This window comes from Chelmon rostratus, chromosome 1, assembly GCF_017976325.1.
Source record: "Chelmon rostratus isolate fCheRos1 chromosome 1, fCheRos1.pri, whole genome shotgun sequence".
NCBI lineage: Eukaryota > Metazoa > Chordata > Actinopteri > Chaetodontiformes > Chaetodontidae > Chelmon > Chelmon rostratus.
In genome coordinates this window covers 18,846,875-18,869,853 of record NC_055658.1, presented here as the reverse complement: position 1 = coordinate 18,869,853, position 22,979 = coordinate 18,846,875, and the positions used below count along the sequence as shown (strand labels likewise).

Here is a 22,979-nt window from a genome sequence, read left to right as displayed (position 1 = left end):
TAATTAATGGAGATTAGGAAAAACCTGAGTGATAGCAAGTGTCTGTGTGATTTGGCCTTCATGTTACACATTACCAAGTAGTTCTCAGAGCTGAACCTCAAGCTGTGGCAAGTGCCTGACAACCTACAACATAAAATCATTGAGCTGCAAAGAAACAACCTACTTGCCATTGTTTTCAATACTTACTCATGTTAAAACTCAATTCTGCTTAAGACCGACTGACCCAACCCTGGAAAACCAGCTGCGAGTAGCATCATCATCATCTTCACTACCATGGTATCAGATGCCTCACCAAAGAGAAGCAGTTTCAGCCATTGCAGAGGTTAGTGTGATATATGTGCTCAGCAATTTAGCATGGCCCTTAAAGTCCGTTACAAAATTGAAATGGCCCTTGTTGGAAAAAGGTTCCCCACCTCTGATGAATACATTCACCATGGGAACAATAAGATTAGTGCTACCAATTCAGTATCTGAATGTGGTCACAATCTCCCCTTCTGTTCCTGAGTTATGGCATTGAATAATGATCAGAAAAATGGTTTGCAAAACATTACGATGTCACAGTGACATTGACCTTTGGTCATTTGGGGATAAAATATCATCACTTTATCATTTTATCCTATTAGACATTTACGTGACATTTTGTCATAATTACCATACTAATTCTTGAGTTATGGTCAAAAGTGTGTTTTGGTCACAGTGACCTTGACCATGACCGTTTAACCATCAAATTCTAACCAGATCAATCCTTGACTTGAGTAAATGACTGTCCCAAATTTGGAGAAATTCCTTCAAGGTGTTCCCAATACATCATGTTCACATGAATGCGTACACAGGTACAGACAAAAGGACAACCCGAAAACATAATGCCTCCAGCCACGACTGTTGCCAGTGCGGAGGCATAATAAAACATGGAGATACGACCTTAAAATGCCCCCCCCTGGCTTGCTGAGTCTGCCTGATGTCTAGATGTGGAAATAGTTGATAAAGATTTTGACTTTATTTTCTTGCTTCCAGACTTATCCTCATGAGCAACAAACTGTTTATCTTGCTCAGACAAATTGCATGCACTGAGGGCTGTCAGTGTGATGGGGCTTATGAGAGTCTGTTTTTTAATGCCTCATATTAAGGAGAATATGATAAGTTGTACTGTCTTTCTTGGTGGTGATAATCTAGTCAAGGTTTATTGTAGCTGTCACCTTCTCACTCTCAAAGTCTCTCTTTGTGTAGATAATAATTTCATTTTATATGTCAGGGGAACTTTTTATATATCCACTCTGCAGATCTCCACTTGTAAATTTAGGGGTTTTGCTTGATAGAAACAGAATATATCAGATAATAATAATCTATAAATGTCTGCTCCTTATCGAGCTCCCTAATCTGAATTGCCAACCTGTCTGGATTATCGTCAGTCTGAATCTGTTTTTGAATGAGAGGTAAAATGAAATGCTTCAAGGCTGTCAACGCACTGCAGAGAGCATATGGTCATACTCTGACTGCAGTTCAGTATCAGACACATACACACACCATGTGCCTCTTTTGTCCAGTCTGTTGAAACAACCTCCCAACACGCTAGGCAGAAATGAATAATGCCCCAAGAAGAGATTATATCTGGAAAGAGGGACCGGAAAGAATGGTTTCATGTGAAGGTATTGGGATTTGGGGGAGTGGATGTTGTGATGGAGAGACAGAAGGAGATAATGTCCCGCTGTTGTGATGATATCTGAGACGAAGAACTATCCCCACGCATAATTGAACTTACATGTTACAGAAAAATACATCTGTTTATTGCCTGGAGCTTGCTGTGAAAGCCTGTGTGTGTTGGTATGTGTGTGGGAAGGGGTGGTGGATGGGTGTGTGTAAGCTCATCTCAGAGCGGAAAGCGCTTATAGCCCCGTAGCTTTTATGTTTATGACAATGTATATTGGAAATTGACTAGTGTGGGTGCTCTGTGAAATGAAAAAATGTTTTATTGTGAGATGTAGTTAATGTCTACTACATGTACTATATAGGTATATAAGGAAGGAGGGTGGAACATGGGAGAAATCTGATTGCCAATATATAAGGATAATTTTTTCAGATACAGCCTGGCCAGCAATTCCAAAAAAAAAGCAACAGCAACAACAAAAAGACAACCTAGGAAGAAATGTCTTCTTTTCTTTAATATCTTAAAGGTCCATTATGTACAAATTGTACTCACATTTATTGGTGGTAACAATATTTTAAAGTGTACAATGGCATACTTCCTTTAAACCCTTTGATTTAAGAAGCCACAGAGTTTCAGGGCAGGCTAGTTTACAGATGGAAGCAATAAAGAGGAATTAGACTTTGAAGCAGACTCCTTCAATGGTTAATGCCATCAATGTATGCCCCCAGCTTGTTTATCTCAACTATTAATCCGGATGGAGTAGTTACATGTTGACATCAGCAACAGAAGCAGCAGGCAACAGCACATTAGGTTTACATCAAGCATTGAAACAGGAGACTGTATTTCAAATTTTGAATGCAAAGAAGCAGAAAAATATGTGAAAGGATGTGAGCTAAGAAGTTTGGTTAGGGAAAAAAATGAGAAGAAAATAGCGAATGAAGAGGGCTTCTTGATTGAAGTTTTATTTACCATAAGATTGATGAAGTGCAGTGCTCTCCCTAAGTCTTTGTGTGCCATGTTCACATAAGACATTAAATTAATGCTGTACTTTTTTTTTTTTTTAATTCTGAGTCTTTGTATATTCTCTTTGACACGCATATGATAATAGTAAAATTTCAAATGGAAACTTTAAACTATAAATTAAAAAAATTAAAAACAGGCATTCTAAAAACCTAGAAAAGTAATTCTAAAAATTGTGAAGCATTTTCATAATGCTCCATCTTGACCTGTGACTTTCTGGCATTGAGTGAGGAGATCGTCAACCCTGTCAAAGATAGGAGCTTCAGAGCTGTTGAGGTCAGCAGGCCTCTTTCTTTTGCCTAGAGCTGGTCCTTGACAGGAGTGTGTTTGAATAAGGAGGGTTCATTGTGTTCAAACACTCTAGCAGACAAGTTACCACCCCAACACCCACGCCAAAGTTTTTTAATATAAGAAACAAGAAAAAGCATCTGTGCCATCTGACTAATGGTTGTAGTTGTTTAAGCAGCATGGACATGGAAGTAAGACCAACAAAGAGCTCAATAAGAGCTGCTCAAGATGAGCTTACTGATTCCATTGTTCTAAACTTAAAGCAGCATGTAACTATTTAGGCTGAGCTTGGCTCATTATTTTTTCAGTTTGTCAATTGTTCCCCAGAAGATGAAGCCCATTAGGTAGGGATTGAAAAATACCAAACACTTGTGGTACGGTAATACCTCTATTAAGGCCACAATATGATATTTATTGTGATATTAAAAAAAGAAAGACAAATTACTTTAAAAAATTCCCTTTATTAATAATTAGTATATACAGCATTTTTTAATTCATATAAAATTTATTTTAACTTAAAGTGCTTCTGCTTTCCTACTCTTACAAAATAAAATAAAAGAGAGCCAGTCATAACCTAAGCATGTGCAAATAATTGGCATGAATTTTCTTTGGCAATGAATGATTAAACCATGAACAATTTCAAAACAAAAACAATGCAACAGTTATAAAATAATAAAAAGAGGCGCAGCCTATGTTAAACCCGGTTGTGTAGCAAGTTTTAAAGTGTGTGCAAAACACTTTATACTGTATCTGGGGTCAGTCCCTCTGTCGCGGCTACATCCATTTTTGTGCATTGTCTGTAACAACAGCAATACCGGGTTGATTGTTCTTGTTCGTCAGGTTGAGCTCCCACTCCAAAACAGCAGATTTCAAAAGCCTCAGCTATGTTGAGTCCAGTGTGTGATTGGAAAAGAGGCTGTGTCTGTAGGGCAAATCTATTTATATTCCATTCACTGATCATAACATGAGCTATGACTGTAATATAGCCCTGAGTAGCTTGTGAAGTACACCCATCTGTGGTTATTGAGATGCACTCTGCTTCTTTGAGGCTCTGTGTCACTTTAGCTTTTCTCTCTTGTTACAGAGCTGGTATCACTGTGTGACCTAAGTGTGGCCTTGGTGGAGTTGTACACTTTGGCTGCAGTGTGTTTACTAACCTTGTTGTTTGCCACAGAAAATGGCCTTAAGTCTTTGGCTGTATATTCACAGATGCATCTGGTTATTTCTTCAGCTCTCGAACTGTAATGCGAAAACGGGGCTCCAAATGCTTCTTCCTTTGGCCTCGCTAAGGCTTTGTTGTTGTTGTGATTTGAGCTTTCCTGGGTGGTGATGTGCCAACTGGCTCTTCATGTTTGATGTGATTCCCGTATTGGAGTTGACCGTCGTCCGGCAGTGTTTGGAAGATGTTTTGCGTTCATCAGTTTCCTCTCTGCCACTGTCAGTTCTTGAAAGGGGAGAACCGAAATGTTGTCACGTATCAGCTCTAAAAGTCGATGGAGCATCTTCAATCTCTTTTTTGTTGTCAGCACGTTCATTCGCAATTTTCTCGTTGGGTTTATTTTTTTTAGACCTTGGCTTGTACGCAAAGGATGATGGGAACACCAGGGGCACTATCACCATCAGGCAAATGACACTTTTGACTTTCAGTAAAATATATCCCCATTCTTTCTTATTTCTTTTTATGCAATTCAATATTTGACTGTGAATGTGTAAATTGTACATTAACACATCATCATCTTTGAAAAAAGTGTATTTTAAAGCTGTATTTTAGGACATTGTTGGAGGAATAGGATTTGTGAACTCAACCCTGCCAACTGGAACATTAAGGAGTAAATTCTCCCTGACATGGTTCCAGATCATACAAATGTTCCTGCAAGAAGTACAAACTTGCACATCATCTGATACAAGCTTGAATTACATTGTCTGGTGTCCTGGGTAACCAGGTGTTATGAATAATGTGGTAGAGAAAATGATCTAATGGTTATAGTATATGATATATAATAAATGTAAATCCTATATACTACAATATATTCCATCTGTTTTCCACAGCTGAATTGCTGTGTTGGGAAAATTGGGAATATTTATATGCAGCCCCATTATTCTGTCTGATGTCATATAAAAATCAGCAATGCACAGTACTGGAGTGTGATTGATACTATTTCTGGCTATTGTATCTGGAGGCACTCAAATGTTTCAAACAAGGTTCCTGATTAGTACCTTTTACAAAGTCCCAATTACCCTGTCTGCACAGTGTATGCTTTGGGTTGCTGTATTTTCAGAATGCACTATAAACAGATCAGACTTCTTAATTGGAGTTGGGTTATGCCAAGTTGTTCCAAAATGCCACACTTGAAGGCAAAGTGAAAAGCCATCCGCCCATAGAGAGGTGGGAGATGTAATGTTGGTTACACATGAGGATTGAGGTGCACATTCATTCATTGTACTCTGTTCAGTTATTCACAGGAAAAAATGACAAAAATAGTTGTGTCAAGAATGGAAAAAGACAAATGAGGGAGAAGTTCAAACCCTGGCTGGTTTCTGACCTCCATGGGGCTGGCCAGTCATGGCATGAAGTGGGTGTGAATGTCTGTTGGATAATGACCGAAATGCTGGGATACAGCCCCTTCATCGGATGTCATAAAGGTGTGGATAGAGGGCAATTCAGCTTTCCAACAAGCACTTCTGATAAAGCATGCTGGAGATCTCTACCTTTTACCTCCAGGTCACACTGGATTATCTGCCACTACTGAAAAAGTGTAGATGTACTGCCATAATTTGACACATTTCTGGTGACTTTTTCAAACTCAGTTGTAAAAGGTGCCATGTTACCTATTTCATTTTCTGTGTTTTGAACTATCATGCTTCAAATTCATTCATTCATTTCAGTCATTTTGAGTGGCAATAATCCCAACAAAAGTTTGAGCTCCCAACATCGTTCAGTACAGACATCCATATATTCTTTCTGTGCATATTTCCTCTGTTGAATTTGAGGTGAACAATAGCTGTACAATAAAATGCAATACAACACAGTAGCCTTGGACTGTGTTATATTGCCCATATTATTTTATCCATCCTGTCTAGTATGGCCTCAAAAAGTTGAATCATCACCTCTCTGACACAATCTTATTATAAGCTTCACAAATATGATATTTATGCAGGGTTATTGGGTTGCACATATACAATTTATTGTGTCCACCCCAATTTCACTACCTTGTAGGACTGGGATTTTCAGCGTCATCATATCTGTGGATAGATCTTAAAATCACTAGAATTATCTCCATTTCCCAACAGACAAAACATTTTTACATCCATGGCTTCGCATAGTATTAACCTTGTGTCATGTTGTTTTCCAGTTGCATAATACAGGACGTGTGCATTATGTGGCCAATGATACTGCATGTTCTGATTATGTTGTTTGAAGTGTGATGAAAGTGGAATTTAGAAGATAATTCTAATGTAATTGTGCTTGATTGAGGTTTTAAACACTATTGAACATATATTAATGTCACTGGGTCAAAATTGACATTTGTTTAAAAATGTGCACACGTCTTGCCAACTAATGTGTGCTTTTTTTATGATAAGCTCATTCGACCAGGCATTTTTGTGGGCTTTTATATTAGTTCGTGTTGTGATATACTTTTGACCGGTAATATAGTGGGATGTGTTCAGATGAGAGATACAGGACCTGAAGTGCTTCTGGGCATGACATTCGAGAAGGGAGAACACAAGAGCATCTTCAGCTAGCGCGTGTGGTTTCCTAGCTAAAGGTCAGCAGTGAGTAGAGGGCTGCGATCGAGAAAAGGTCAAAGCCTCTTTGAAAAGGCTGGTTACAAAATAGTAAGTACCGCAAACAAATGAACATATTAGGTCCCTGAACTCCTGATAGCACTGATAGTACAATTAGTTTTATGAGAAAACTTCATACATTGTGAATTGAGGTGTTCCATTGACACACTTATTGTATAATGGGATCGAGATTTTGAATGATGTGCCAATGAGCGTCTGTTGCCCAGACCAACGTTGGAGAATGTCACAGCTCTTATGGCACAGACAGCATAGATGTTAATGTGACATTTAAACCAGACCACACAGTTGGATGTCTTGGCCTTCAACTTTATATGGACACTGTGTCCTACAGTCCTCTAAGAGATATAAACTAAATGTCTGATGTCACAAGCATGACCTCACATGGTCAGTATTTCCATATCATCAAACATTCGTATTTAGTTTTCTATCTAATATTTGCACTATGTTCCTGAAGGGTAACTTTGAGTAATCTCAACTGGACTCACAGTTTACTATTTCATTATTCAGAGTCAGATATAGATGCAATAACTCAATATATATAAACTGGAAAGGATTTGTGAAGTACTTTTGCCGATTCCAAGGTTATTCAAAGGGCTACATACACAATGAAATATTCCATTCAAAACTTTTGCTAGGAAATTGATATAATAACACTATTAACACCACTTGGTGGATGCATTGAGCACACATACACACCATCCTGGTTCTTCAGTCTATCAAGTATGGGTTTCATTGTGTGTATTGATCCCTTCTAATGTTGTTTTCTTCTATCTGGTGTAGTGAGATGGCTTGTTATAGCGCCTTACAACAGCTCTGAGAACACCTGACTGCCATTTCTGTTTTTTCTTTTTGCCTTTGTTGTTGTAAGGGTATTTCTATGCTTGACTTGTGAAGAGATGTATAGTCTCTCATACTCATGAATGCATGTCATTCATGAGTATGACATGAACTGTTTTGGAGAATCAGAGTACTCCATTAATAGACTGTGTTTTTTGTTTGTACTGTCCAGATTTTATGTATCATTGTCCAGACACATTCATGGAAAAGTCTCACTAAGCCAGTCTTCAGCAGCTAAACAGATATTGCCCTGCATATACTAGTGGCAAACTTTGGCTGAAACATCGTGTTTCTGAGACAGAAATATAATAGTTTCTGACAGGGTGTGTGATTTCCTCAAAGCCATTTAGATATGGCGCTGGTCTCCTAAGAGCTAAAGACAGGATTCAATAAGCAATGCCTCAGCAGGCCCCAGCACCTGGCGATCCCCGTCACCCTCTAGCTGACTGTAATCATTTGTGATAGCCCCGTACGATTGCTGGCCTCCCAACAGCACATGTTTCACTCAGGCTTTTAGACGGGCATCAAAATGCATTACCTCCAAAGCAGTAGATGGGGGCCTGGATGCGTGAAGCCAGGGTAGAAATAAAGACATTAACTTGGTCTGCGGACCAAGATTTCTAAGCTTTGCTGTGTGACATCAGAGCCTATTACACATATACATCAAGTGCTATTAATGCACAAACATTCAGGATATGTCTGTCATTCTTACAAATTTCAGCCTAGAGATGTGAAATATGTCTTAAGTGTAGAAACGATACATTATAGCAATTAAGGTAGCTCAAGGACTGCAGTACAACTTTGTGACTGGAAAAGAGAGACAAGAAATAAGTTTTCATTCCTCTTTCCTGTCTGTATCCTCTCGCCACTTCTAGTTCTCCTTCAAATTAAGTGGAAACAATATGGTAGATCTTCTCAGGTTTTGTGCATATAGTGCTATTGCATGGTAAATATGGCCTTAATGACTCTGCAGCGGGGGGCTCGGCTATTTAATGAGCAGGCTCTCCTGCTCCACCACGATCAAATAAAAGCCTAATTTGATTTTCCCTCTTGACCTCTATTCCTCTCAGAAAACAACAAAGCACTGGGGATTTTTTCAAAGGCTTGTGCAGTAGAGTAGAGAAATTCAGAGGTGTGTGGAGAAAGAGTGGATAATGATGGGATCTTGCTCACGGGTATATAAAGTATATTATACTCTTGCTAGCACACACACACACATGCAGTTTATAAAGCACACATATTGTATGCATTTATACATACATATGCTAACAGGTTTTATGGGGCAAAATTAATATTAAACATTGAATGCTTAAATTGAATCATTGAATTAAATGCTCAAAGGAATAGTTTGACATTTTGGGAAATTTGAGAATTAGATGAGAAGATCAGTGCCACCCTGATGTTTGTCCATTAAATATGAAGCTACCACCAGCAGCTGGTTAGCTTAGCTTAGCAAGACTGGAAACATTGGTCTCAATAAGGGACAAAGTGTAAATATGACTGTCAGGTTCAAACAACCTAGAACATTATTAAAACACACAAAGAAAGAAGACAGAGTTAGAGTTCTTTTTACTTAGTTTGCCATTTTACATGGGGTAATGTGCGGGACTATTTCTTGGCCAGGCACAATGACTTCCTGGAGTTTCTACTGGTTGTTTGACATCTTTTCAGAGCCAATAAATAGCCCTGTACATAACGCTCCCAAAATGGCTAATTGTCAGTTTTTGTATGTTGTGTATGTATGGTGTATGGGGTGCTGATAGATGGATTTTGTTATCTTTGCACAGAGCCATGCTAGCTTCTTCCCCCTGTTTGCAGTCTTTTTCTTAAGCTAAGCTAACTGCTTGCTTGCCGTAGCCTTATATTTATTGACAGGCGTCAGAGTGGCATCAATCTTTCCACCAAGTCTCAGTAAGCAAGGAAATAAGTGGAAGACTTTAGTTTGAAGCCTAGCATGTGTGACAGCCAATGACAGCCAAAAGAAAGCACAAGCTTTTTAAAGAGGCAGTGTGTCAGGATTAAAATGAGTACTTGTGTCTGGTTTTGCAGGACTCCTGTTGGAAACTGTTCCCATGATTGATCCCTTAGATGTGGCAGTAGAGGAGGCCACTTCAGAAGCAAACAGCAGACCATGGCATCATGACAGCGGAAATCACACAGTGGGTGTCTAGACCAACGGTATAACCTTATGTGCTAATGCCACCACATGTGTTCTGTCAAACTGGTGTTAGCGGTGAGAAAGACTTTTTTAACAGAGGACATGAATCCTTAAGCCTTTGTTCTTGTGAGGTAGGGAATAAAAAGTGGTCTATGGAAAGTCTAGTTAGTGAGGTCAGAGCTAGTGGCATTTTTTATCTCTCTTTGTAAAATTCTCTCTTATCAGCATGTCAGCCAGACACAAACTTTTTACATATTGGAATGGAAATCAGTCTCATAATGTTTAAGTAACTTTTTTATGTCCAGAAAAGTTCAGCTAGGAGTGAATGCTATTTTCCACTTTGCTTTTTTCAAATCCCTGGCTGCACACATACCTGGGCAGGGTAGGATGCAATACATTCAGTCTCCCACTATTGGCTCTGAGCTGTTGGGGGCTAAGTGCCCCACTCGAGGGCAACTCACGAATAGTTGTTGATGGAATGACAGCTCATAACTCATTCAACTTCACCACTCAGATTTTATTGATTGGTTTGGGATTTCAAATCACATTTCCCTGGTCAGAGGCTAGTACTCTAACATTGTGAAGCAATACGACATGGGCACATTGTCATCTCTGCAGAGGGTAATAAATGTAATGTAATACAAAAAGAATTGTTTGAAGTACAGGAATCTATATCCAGCAACAGCAGACTCTTGTTTTTTGGCTCACAATTGTTTATTCTTATACACAACGTTTGAGATATATATATATATGTATTTGATATATGCTTGATATTCTTGTTGTATTTGCGATGTAGAGATACAGCACATATGAACATGTATTTGTCAGGCCGAGACTCAAATCAGGACTCAGATGCAGAGAATGTAATTGACACAGGTTTATTAAACGTAACCCAGAGTGTAAATCAAAAGCTCATGAAATTAACCTGGGGTCAATGATCATGAGAACAATATCAATCAATGCAAATCAAAGAAAAGTTCAATGTAACAAAAAAACGCTCCGGAAGGAGGATCAGAAATAAACAACAATGGCTTCAAAACTTTATAAACCAAACAACAAGACAAAAAAACCCAAGACGAGACGAACCTCACCATGGTGGGAGAGTATTATATTGAGCTGTACTCTGGTAAAAGCATTATAGAGTTTACGTTGTTATTTCCTTTGATAAAGGAGTGACCAGGCCCTATACAATACATGAGGTAAATGGATTTGAAAATTCTGTTATGCAGAGTGCAGTTACACAAGTCAACATTTTTCTTCACCTATATTACCTCTATTAGGAAATGGAAATGTAAGGATCTTGCAGAGATTTTTGATGTACAGTATATTTTGTTAAAAGGAAGGGAGTAATCTTAGCACTGAAAGTGGTGAAAAGGTCCAGCTCAGCAGGGCTGTGAGACAAAATGCTTTCATGACACCTGCTGGTGTAGCTTTCTGCGATCCAGGTTCTCGTCCTCTCCTCCCCACCATCCATCTATCAACCCAGCGGTAGGTGCACAGACCATAGCCACTCTCCATTTGTCAGTGCCCATCAGAAGTTGTTACTTTCTCATTACATGCCTGCTGACCCTTTTGAAGACAGAAATAAACTCTGGGGGTGTTGCAAGAAAATGTCACAAAGGATAAAATGTTGCCAACCTCCTGAGCAAGATTAAGAAGCAAAGAAAGGAGAGGGATTACATCAACACTTTTCAGTTTATCACTTCACACCCAGTGTTGAGTTGTCGTTGTGTAATGTGTCATCTTTTCAGTGACCGGAAAACCTGTGGTGAACGGACAACTGTCAAAACCAATATGCTTTGGAAGAAAAGAGGGAATAAGAGTTGAAAAGGCAGAAAAGAAGGTAAGGAAGGTAAAAGAGACTGAGGCAATAAGCGATCAGGAATGAATATTTCATTCCTTATCCTGTTAATGAGACACAGAAGGTCAAAATAAAGCAAACCACAGAATAGATTAAGAAATGATTAGTCCCCTATGTGAAATCACCGCTAAACCACTATGCTTCTGTTACTGAGCTGAACAATGCATGGTTGATTTCAGGAGCTGTTAGTTGCTGAATCAATCGATCAATAAGAATAGACCAAATGTGCATGGCTGTCTTGATTAAATGCCCCTTCAAACACTCACACATCCTTCATCATTAATTAAATGACATTATATCTGGACACAAAGGACACTGTTCTGTAAAGGAGAGCATTTGGGCACTTGGCTGAAGTCCACTAATGTTTAGATTAATGATCCTGATTTTTTTTAAAAAAAGTAAAAAAGCCTAAAGGTGAGTGGGCAGACGTGCACATATGAGACAAATCAGGGTGAAAGAAACAGAAAAGCAGGGAATGAAGACAAACGAGATAGCTGGAGCTTGCATTTTATCAGAGTATTAAGAATCATCAGTCACATTCACCTAGGTTTGTTTTTTAATGTTTTCACAAGTGAACAGTCTCAAAAGCGTTGCTCTCTCCCAGAAATCTCAGACTTGATATCCTTTGATTCATTCATAAAGAGGCCACCATCACATCTGAAGGATTGTTAAGAGTTTCAGCTCAGGTTTTGAAAGAAATCATGATGAACCAGTATTTCCTGTGTAACATCCCACCAGTAAAGCATGCCAGACTAAAGAATTAAAAGAAATTGCCTGCTTTTTGTTTTCTTTGTATCTCAGGGCTTCCATTAACTTCTCCCCTGTAGCCTTACATTGTGAGTAATTTAACACAAGTGATAGAACATTTGCTGATGGTCAATTTGTACGACTTTGTGTATTAACAAACACTTGATGTTGAGTAATATATAAACTGTGAAATTAAGGCGTTCTGCGGTTCCAATATAATTTTTAATGTTAGCATGAGGGAAGTATGAATATGTGTACGAGATTTCCTGACAATCCATCTAATCGTTGCTGACACATTTCACTAAAAACACAAAATGTGAACATCATGATGTCACCAGAGGAAATGTCAGGGGTTCATCAAAGCCAGTAAGAGATGTTGTCTGGGAAGATATATTATCCGAACCACATTTCATTTCAGTAGCTGTCAAGATATTTCGCTTAAATGCAATGTCAAATGTAAACCTGCTGGTGGCGCCAGAGGAAAAGTCAGTAGATCACCACAACTCACCAGGAGCCCCTTCCTCTGGGGACTATGAACATTGGTACAAAATTCTATGCCAATACATTTAGTAGTTGTTGAGATATATCGGTGGACTGACTGAACAACACGCTGACACTGGCATCTCAAGACACATGCAGCTTAAACTGTTACTCTGCATACACAGTGCAACAATCTACATGACTATAAGTGTATGCAGTAAATCTGCAAGGCGGCACTTCACTGCTTGCATGACAGCTTAATCATGAGCTGCATGTGTGGCTGATGCAGCATTTGAGAGCCATTTGGATCAACTTCAGGTTATATGTTTTTCAGATGAGATGCTCCTCACATGGATCAGTATTCTCTGAGAGGCCCCCAGTGTACTGGAGAAACATGTGAAATCTTATTCCTTGCTGTGTTGATAATGACAGCATATCAATCCCTTTTTGTCCCGAAACGTTTGAAACTCCACTTAGCAGGCATTTGAGGAGGAGGCATATACCTCTGTATTCTGTCTGATCCTACTGATGTGTTAAATCAGGTGGAAGCTCACACGCCATGTTGAAATTTCATCAGTTAACCTTTGTGCACGAGGAAAATAGAGAGCCAAGCTCTCACCTACCAGCCAATGTATTTCAACACTTACTGTTTAATTAGTCACCCAGACAACCATTTGGCATGCTTTTCTAATTCCTTTGTGTCTGTCTCTCTCTGTGTATGTGTGTGAGTGCCTGTCATCCTCTTGAGTGATGACACACACGCACACACACACACCCGGAGAGGTCAGTCCAAGTATGTCAAACGTGTTTGTCTTTGTTCCCAGTGTGCTGGTTCAGAGTATTCTTCACCTGTCCTGTTAGTACGTAGCTGTGGCCTTGGAGACAGCCACACAACGCTCATGCCTCTCTTGGCCATTCCCTGGGACCCCTGTTATCCCGCTCAGTGTCAGCAGCGGCACGCAGTGTGCAGTTCTCCTGGAGCGAGAGTGCACTGCACATCCCAGTCGGTCCTCCTCCTCCTCTCTCTCTCTGTCATTCGCACCGGGATGGATCTGCCCTCCTAGCTGAGCAGAAGTCTACTTCAGCAGTTGGCAACTTGGACTCTCATTTAGAAGTGCAACGGGAGCCGAACGTTTCTTCTCCCCCCCTCCTTTCACACGACATTATTCCCTTCTACTCCGCTCATCAACTTGACTGGCGGAAACCTACACGATGACAGCAACCGGGCGACATTCACGCGTTATGCTCCTGCTCTGCTTCATCTCCACCGCAGCGTGCAATATGTCTGCATTCACCGAGGAGCCCTCTGAGAGAGCCGGGAAGTCAGACGGGTATTGTAGTCGGATATTACGGGCTCAGGGCAATCGGAAGGAGGTCAACAACGAGTTTCGCCTCCGCGTTGAGGGAGACCCGGAGAGCTATCAGCCAGGGAGCACATACAGAGGTTCGTGTTTATCCGCGAATTTTACGCACACGGCGCTTATTGGCACTATGTGCGCAGTGTCAAATAAACACTAATCTACGTCCAGGAGACTATGCAAACTTAACATAAGTTTCTACAGAGTCTACTTTTCATGCGATGCAAGTGTAAATGCCCTGAAAGTAAACTATATCTGGTGAGTAAAGAGATTATCCGTCGTCTAGTCAGAAAATATGCATTAAACTAAATACCGAGGGTGAAGACAATTTACTTTAAACCTACTGTGAACACCCATGAGTAAACATTCCGCTCCTTTATGATCAAAATTTAAAAAGGTTTATATAAAGCCAAATCCCTTTGCGATCTCTTTCAGGCATTTTGGTATTCTCTTTCATAGTTAAAACAGATTTTTCAAGCCAGCAGTCCCTGATTTCATGCTTTTGTCGAGAGTGGAAGTTATTGGGTGCTGCTAATGGGCATGTGCCATCTGCTGTGTGTGAATCTCAAAGGCTCACGCTGCTCTGCTCTCCACAATATGTTGCACTGCGGTTGGTTCATTCTTTTCTGATTTGATCATAAATAGTTTAATATCAACCGAATCGCGTAACTGGATTAGCTCCGAGTCAGAAATCACATTTATGCAATTATTTTGCCATCACCTACACTAGAAATGAGCCTTTTATAAAGAAGTCGTCTCCTAATATGCTGATAAAGTTGTCAAGTACAGGAAATTAAATTTTCCCCAAAGTAAATTAACATTCTTTTATGTTCTGCTTGATTGCAAAATGAGTGAAAAACACTATCTTAAACATCTTATTGAAATACTTCCAGGCTAAGACTGAACCATTATAATTACTGTTATCTGAATTACATCCTCAAGAACAGGTGCAACGTGTGATTGTTCAAAAAAAGAAAGAAAGAAGACAATCAGTACAATTACATCAGAATATATTGCCCTTTATCCACCACAGTTTGACACATTGTATTATTTCGAAATGTAACTAAGCCCACTCACCACTTGTGTTTGATCGTAGTTCTGCTGTTTTCTCCGTGAGTTGATGCTTGTTGTCGCTGTTGTTTGCTTCCATCCAGTCACTCTGGTTGCATCCAGCCCCTCATACTTCAGAGGGTTCACCCTTATTGCCCTGAAGGAGGGTACAGAAGGAGACAGGGATGAGGACTACATCGGAAATTTCCAGGTAAAATAGCAACTGATTATTATGACTGCTTTCACAATCAGAAACATACAAAACATTCTTTTTCTCTATTATCACAGTACAGTTACATGGTAGTTAATTAACTCACGCAGCGTAATATCCATCCTTCATATCACACATTTTAACTGAGCACTCGGCTTTAACAAAAGACAGCACACCAGCACAGGTTCTCACACCTGGCTCAATCGTAATGTCAATGCTATCCTTCCTCTGGGCTCCAGCATGTGTGAAGAGAGATAAAAAATAGACAGATCTTACTGTAGATGGGGGGTTTTACAGATTTCTGTCCACATCCTTCCTGTCTTCACATGTCAAAGTGTGATTATTCTCACCTAACCTCCTCTAATAGGCTTGATATAGCATATGAAATGAGCTTACTCTAGGCTCAGAGCCGTGCAGCATTGCTTTGCCAGGCTGTGAAAGTACACACGTGTGGAATCTGAGGAGATGTGTGTGCACAAGCAGGCGCGCATGTAGGAAGTGTACAGTTGGTGTAGTTGAAAGCCTAATAAGCATTTTGCACAGGCGGGTCCAGCTGGAGTACTGTAGGAAGCAGGGAGAGAAGGGAGTGGGGCCAAAGGAAAGAGAGAAGGCAAGGAAGCCGGTGCTGTTACGCATATGTGATAATGGCCAAATATGTGATGCCTTTGCAATGCTGTGTGAGGAGTCAAGTGGTAGAGAGAGACACACCGAGTGTGAGGATAACAATCATGTGCTCTAATACAACAATAAGCTTTATACATTTCTTTTATTTCTAGAATGTAACAAATTATTCTGCAAATAATATTATTATATAGAGTAATATAATGTCAGTAGTATGAAAGTATGAAGTATGAAAGCTTAAATGTAGTATTACATTCATAACCTTTAAATTCATTCCTCTTCAGTGGTTCTTGTTCTGCTGTCATGCCTCCCATGCAGCTTCAAGAAATTCATACTTACAGCTTACAGTGCACAAGATGACATCTTGTTTTCAAAGCATTTCTAAATAAATGAGTGACAGAGTTTTTGTTTTTTAGCTATTATCAAGTACCCAAAATACTTAAGAAATATTGATGTACTTTAGAACCACTATACCATTATACAGTGTATTCCTAATAAGAAAATGCAGGGTGAACACGCAGGCGCCCAGTTTTAACTTAAGCCAAAATTCCCAGTCCTGCTCAGAACTTGAAATCGTGTTTTTTTTTTTTTTTTTTTTTTTTTTTTTTTTAGAGCAGACCTTGTAAAGAAGCAGTTGTTAAATGGGTTTAATAGCATGTGTGGAGGTCCCCTTTTCAGACTTTTGTGAACCTTTCGGTTTCAGTCGCTTCCCACATAAAACCCCATTATTTTATTGAACCTGTAGTACAATACATGGGGAGGTTTGCACAGCAGCCCTCAGGCTGTTTTGATCACAGTTACCGCCATGCTGTGGCACTCTCAGTGAACCTGAGCCTTGAATATGGGACGTCATAAAAAATCAGGAACATTTTATTTTTGTCCTGTGTGCACCTCACATATCATTACCCGGCGTTATCACTGGCGAGGCTTATTCTGTTTTTATTTGTCCTTGCAATTGATTTCATGCTGTCGTTATTTAGTGCTAGCCTTGAGCGTGCTCCTCAGCCATGTGGCGGACTGTGGCGTGGCGTGACAGGGCGCTAAACGTCAGGAGTAAAGAGGGAAAAACGCTACATAATTTAGTCATGTTCTGTCGCTTTGCTCCACATATGAATGAGACTTGAGTGTTGAGTGCACAGAGAATGCTAGATGTGATAGATAGATGTGTGACTATAGCCTTTGGCATCAAAAGTAAAAAGAATGGATGTATCATTACTGAGACCTGCCTTTGATTAGGCGCCTGCTGGATTTTAAGAAGTTGAAGCTCTCTTTTCACGGCTGCTGATGATCACCCGTCTTGTTATGAGCACCATGTGACAGTTAAAAATAAACTGTCAGAAAGCAAACTTTCAGAAGAGAAATCCCCTCTATCATCACCTGCTCAGTTAGTCCTTCATGTTTTATGTCTTTTATGTAAAAAAAAAAACACATAGACACACATACACACACTATTCCTCCATTCTGAAAGAGCTCTGGGAGGGCCAGCCTCCAGGCATTGAGAGAAAAGAAAGAGAAAAGAAGCTGCAACAGAAGACGTCAGGCTTTATTTAACATACAGCTCATTTGAAATCCGCTGGTGTGCCCCATCCCAGCCGTCTCAGGACAGCTCCCGACTTGATGAAAAGCACCTTTATTGAGCTTTCTGGGAAGGTCAGCTGCCACCGTGTGCGTGTGTGTGTGTTTGTTGGCAAGAGTGTAAACCAGCAGGGCAATGCTGGCGATGTGTAACGAGACATTGCTTCTCAGCAGGGCGAGATGATAGAACAAGAAAAGGCAAATTGTTAGGTGGCTGCGTGAGGGGTGAAATCGGTGCCACCCAGAGTGCAACATATGACATCATCACAGACATAACAGACATTGCGGGTGCATCATCTTTACATCAGAATTCCACAAGGACTTTTCCAAAGTCCTCGTGTTGTTTTAGATGGATGTTGGATGTCATCGTTTGGGTCTGACCAGCAGCTTCTGTAGAGCCAAGCACGTTTTTTGATGCATAAATTCTTGCATAAGCCCAGAAACACAAGCCCGTTTTTCCAGTAATGTGTCCCTCTTTTTCTCTTTTCCCGACACTGTCTGTCTCTTGGTAGAAGATTTGAAAACTTGGAATTAGACACGAACAAGAAGAAATGGGTCATTGGTCATTTTGTAACAAATTGCTTGCTTCTTTTTGCAAAAGGTTTTTAATGTATTCCCATGAGACTTAAATGGTTTCAACATGTGTTGTAGTCCAGTCAGACCAGCCCAGGATGCCTGTTCGAAACCATGGGAACATTGGGGGGGGGGGGGTAATCCGTCAGACAGAGATGGACTGCACATACACACAGCTCCCAGGCTCCCCTTCTCACTCCATCTCTCCTTCTCACATGGACACACACACAGACATGCACATCCACATTCAATCCACTTTCAGAGGGAACTCATTCATAACATGGCATGACAAAGGAAATTCTCTGCTGACAGCTTTATGGAGTGAGAAAGTTCCCCGTCTTTACTGCCCTGATGTCACTTCCTATCAAACAGATCCTTGGTCTCTGGGCGGCAAATATTAGCCCGCTGGCTGTGCTCACTCATGCAGCCCTGCTCTACTAATTTCCTGTCCTGTTAAAATCAATGAAATGTTTACTGTCTCAGGTGTGCACCTGAGTACAGAGGGCAACGTGTGTGGACTTATCAGTTTGACCCAAAGAGTCTGGGGTCTTAGGCTGACATGCAATACTGAAAGTGGAAGAAGAGTGCAATGTATCACCCATTCACTAGACTGCATTATTTGCTTTGCTGTTTGGTGTCAAATGCCTTAACCAGCTTTTTTTGTTCCTGCAACACACTGACAATGGCAGATTTTCACAAGGAGTGGAATGAGGGAAACGTCAGTATCCAGCCACAACTATCCAACCATCAGCTGTTTTATTTCTCTTATTCTGACACAGTAACTCCCAACCTTTTTGGCTTATGACCAAAAACTCCTGATTACTTGATTACCTGATTCCCTCTATACTCCTGTAGTAGTAAATCTGTAGTGACAGAATTTTTTTTACTTCTCTCCTCTCCTGTTAATCATATCACAGATTTATTCTGCGACCAGTTGGGGAGATGCTCAACATACCGTGGGAGAATTCTGTTAAGTTCAACATAACGCATGTAGCTAATGTCAGATGCTTTAAATAGCAGACAACCACAACCAATGGTTGAAGACTAACATGATGTATTTCTGTTTTAACTGTAGTTGCCCAACTCTCTTTTTTTTAATTTATTTTGAAGTGAATCCCTTGATATGTTCTGAAAATGTGAAATTAATGTCAGTTTCACCTGCTAGTTATGTTTATAGGTGCTTCAGCTGACAATGGGAGAGGAAATTAATTTGAAATGCTTCAATACATAATGAATAATATCACGTGCGGATGTTTTAATTGCCCCTTGTATGAGGACATTTTTATTCATTGCTTATCTCTTTGTCTGTGTGTGTGCGCATGCTTTACAGATAATTGATGAGGAAGAAACACAGTTTATGACCAACTGCCCCCCTGCAGTGACAGAGAGCACTCCTCGCAGACGCACCAGCATCCAGGTGTTTTGGACAGCGCCCCCTAGTGGCTCCGGCTGTGTCTTGCTCAAGTATGTACGCAGCAACTGATACTGAGCCCAATGAGCAAAGGCGAGTCCTCAGCTCAAATGCTTAGAGAGACATTATAAACTACCAGTGGAGGATTAATGCTAAGAAACAGGTCCTTGAACTTGAACTGTCATTCATTATGTCATAAGAGGTCTGGTGATGTGGAGAGTCAGACCTCCCCCTGCTACAACTCAACAATCAGGCAGTGATGCAGGATGAAAAAGATGGGACATTTGCAAACAAACTGTGTTGACCGACAAGAGTTTCACAAAGTGGTGAACCTCGCTCCATCCTCCATCTGTGTTTTTCACACCGTCCCAACTTTTTTAGAATTGTTAAATGGCGATTATTCATCCTGCATCACTGCCTGATCAGTACCACGCTACAATCTTTAAGTCCCATCATGTATCAGAAACAGGCTATATTTGATTTGTAATTATCTCCTATGTTTTAAGATGATCAATGTATCAATGTTTTTTTCAACCACCATAACTTGTCATCTTTTTGGTGATTCAAATTTATGATTGCATTTAATAGCACATTGATAGCAGTTAGTTTCACTGGTACCACTGATACTGGCAACTGTACTGCAGTAGGATGGCTTTAAGCATTCCCCTTTCAACTTTTTAGCTAGATCCTTTTTAAGTTGTCAGTGCTTTCCAAGACTGGTTATCTAGCTTACATTTAATTCTGTCATACAGACTTATATCTAAGATTTAATCATGTAATGTTTAGTGTGTGTATGATGGAATTGTGAGCCGTGCTACCAGCTTACAGTATGTCAAGTCCACATGTGCAGCAACTCTGCTTCATTACATCCTTTCCCCCAGGCTAAGCACAGTCAAATGCAGAAGGTTTTATCAAGTTTTCATTTCCGCTTGGCTTCAGAAACTATTCATGACCTTTGTTATTGTTGTGGCTGATTGACACCAATCATTGCTGTTGTTGTGTGCCTTCTGGGCTTGCTTAGATACAGACATGCAGTCGTGTTCAGCTGAAGAGAGATCATGGCAGAAATCCATTTATTAATCCAGTACTGTGGGGAAATATAGGAGGTAGAAGGATATTGAGGGACTGTGACTCACAGAAGGCCTTCTCATCAATGCATTATTTAACTGTTTACGTACACAGGCAGTTTCTCTGCTGCCTGGTCTTCATCTCTGCTCTACAAGAGATGATTAAAAGGTTGCAATTCTTAGTAATGCATGTTATTATGTGACAGTCACAGAGTGTTATGAGTTTTCTGTATCTCTGTGTTCTCTCTTTCCCTCGTCCTCGTCTCCCTGAAGTATCTTCATGACCTGCCTGAGCTTTCCTGCACTCTCTCAGACTGGGGCAACTCTTCTTTCTGCTCCCCACTCCCTCCTCCTCGCTTTTTATCCATCTCCTCTTTGTTTTCATCTTTGCTGCGGTGTTGTCGTCGTTTTCTCGCAGCAGGTCACGTTGTACGGCACTTCTGCTCTCCTCATAGGGACCAGTGGGACGATGGCAGAATTGTGTTCAGTTAAGCACAACGATAGAGAAAAAAAGTTGAAAGTGTGACAGAGCATACAGCCTGGAAAGAGATACTTGAAAGTGCAGAGATATGGATGTAATACCAAGGAGCAGACAATAGGGGAGGGAGAGAGTGAGAAACCTGTAGTTCAAAAGACATGCCTCTGAAAGTCATGATTACAGGCTGGGAGTGGGTATTTGCAACTGTTCTTCTGCCTACCTAGCAGTCACAAAGATCACAAGGTTTTTATATGTCTGTGTGCTGCAACACAGCAAAAGGCTTAATAAAGTCTCATTGAGGAGATGCATCTCCTTGAATTAACTGACAAATGAAAAACAATGATATAAGACTGTTCAGAGACACTCATGTACGCTATAGCTGTGTTATCGTACAGCTCATACAAGCAGAGACACAATAGTACATATACACAGAGTCAGTGCAGTCAACAAATATGCACAGAAGGAAACAACACGATAATGTGAAATGATATTATAGATTAGCACAGAGAGGACAATTCCATTACCACCACAGGCAGGGTAAATGTTTGTTTTTAATTTCATTTTGTATCCCCAGAGAGCTCTGTGACTGCCCGTCGGCCCGCCTGCCTGTTAAAAAATCACAGTTATTTAAAAAAAAAAAAAAAAAAAACGACATCTGGCCATGAAATTAGAGGTGTGTTTGTGTGTGTGTGTGTTTCAGTTAGATTCTAGTTAGTTAGAAGCAGTTGTGACTCAGATGTTGTCCCAGGAGTCATGCTCCTCCCGACTGGTTTGCTGCAGTATAATTGATGGGCAGTTGCTGTCTTTTAGCTGGAAAGACTGAGCTTGGTGGTTTGGTTCCGTCTAAGGTTGGTCCGTGATGATAGGGTCAGGCAACGATGATCATTCAAACTCCTGAACTCAGAGCACTGACTTTGAAAGTCGTAACATCGAATCCAGTTATTTTCGTCTTTCTTGTGTGCTGGAATCAAATCGCGCCAAGGTTTCCTTCACCGTGTCTCTGTTGCTGGAATGCCACTCTTGTTTTGTAAAAATGTATTTTACAAGTTGAAATCTTGCTGGGTGTTGTGTAACTGACCCCTGCAATGCTAAACTCTTATTTTGCTTATTTTCAGTGGTTGGATTTCTCACCTTCCTGCAGTGATACAGACAAGTTTCAGGGTGTGTTCAGTACACTGACATCACTGTTAGGTGTGGATACAGATAAAACAGAGCACAGACTGCAAAAACAGACTGCACTATGTGCAGTCGTGATGCGGGGTGTGGTCAGAGATATCGAATCTCCTTATTGAATCAGATTCTTTTCCTTTAGGTTTACCTGTCTTTTAAGTCTGGAATCATTTAATTAAAACACCACAGTTTTTAGTGAGGGCTGAATGTTCACAACCTGTTGCTACAACCTGAAAGTGAGTTAATCAGCCAAAGTACGAACTGCTGATTAAATATTGTGTGGGTTATTAATAAGAGGAGTAGCCTGCTGAGTTTTTTTTAATCTTATTTTTCACAAGCTACTTGCCACACCAAACAGAACTGTTTAGTCTGGATTAATATATAGATATGCATAGACGACATAGAAACTGTATCTAAAATTGAGCAGGTTATCAGAACCAAATCTTAGTCAGAGGCACAACTTGGAAAAAGAAGTGAATCTGGAGAAATAAGTGAAATTGTTGTTTTTCAACTTTATTTTTTTCATTATTACCCATTAGTCAGGCTTTTTCTACTACTGCTTGATTGGAAATGCTAGATGAATGACTGTTAAATACTGTTAAATGTAAAACATTGTCCATCT

The 22,979-nt window shown here is 40.2% G+C and overlaps 1 protein-coding gene across 1 annotated transcript in view; it reads left to right on the top strand.

Moving 5' to 3' along the window:
• The first annotated feature begins 14,055 nt into the window (after nucleotides 1–14,055).
• spon1a (spondin 1a) overlaps nucleotides 14,056–22,979 on the top strand; it is a 69,078-nt gene continuing 60,154 nt past the window's right edge. The window contains exons 1-3 of the mRNA XM_041939226.1: nucleotides 14,056–14,287; nucleotides 15,356–15,462; nucleotides 19,562–19,695. Of these exons, the coding sequence (XP_041795160.1) occupies nucleotides 14,056–14,287; nucleotides 15,356–15,462; nucleotides 19,562–19,695 (473 nt within the window). The remainder of the gene's footprint in view (nucleotides 14,288–15,355; nucleotides 15,463–19,561; nucleotides 19,696–22,979) is intronic.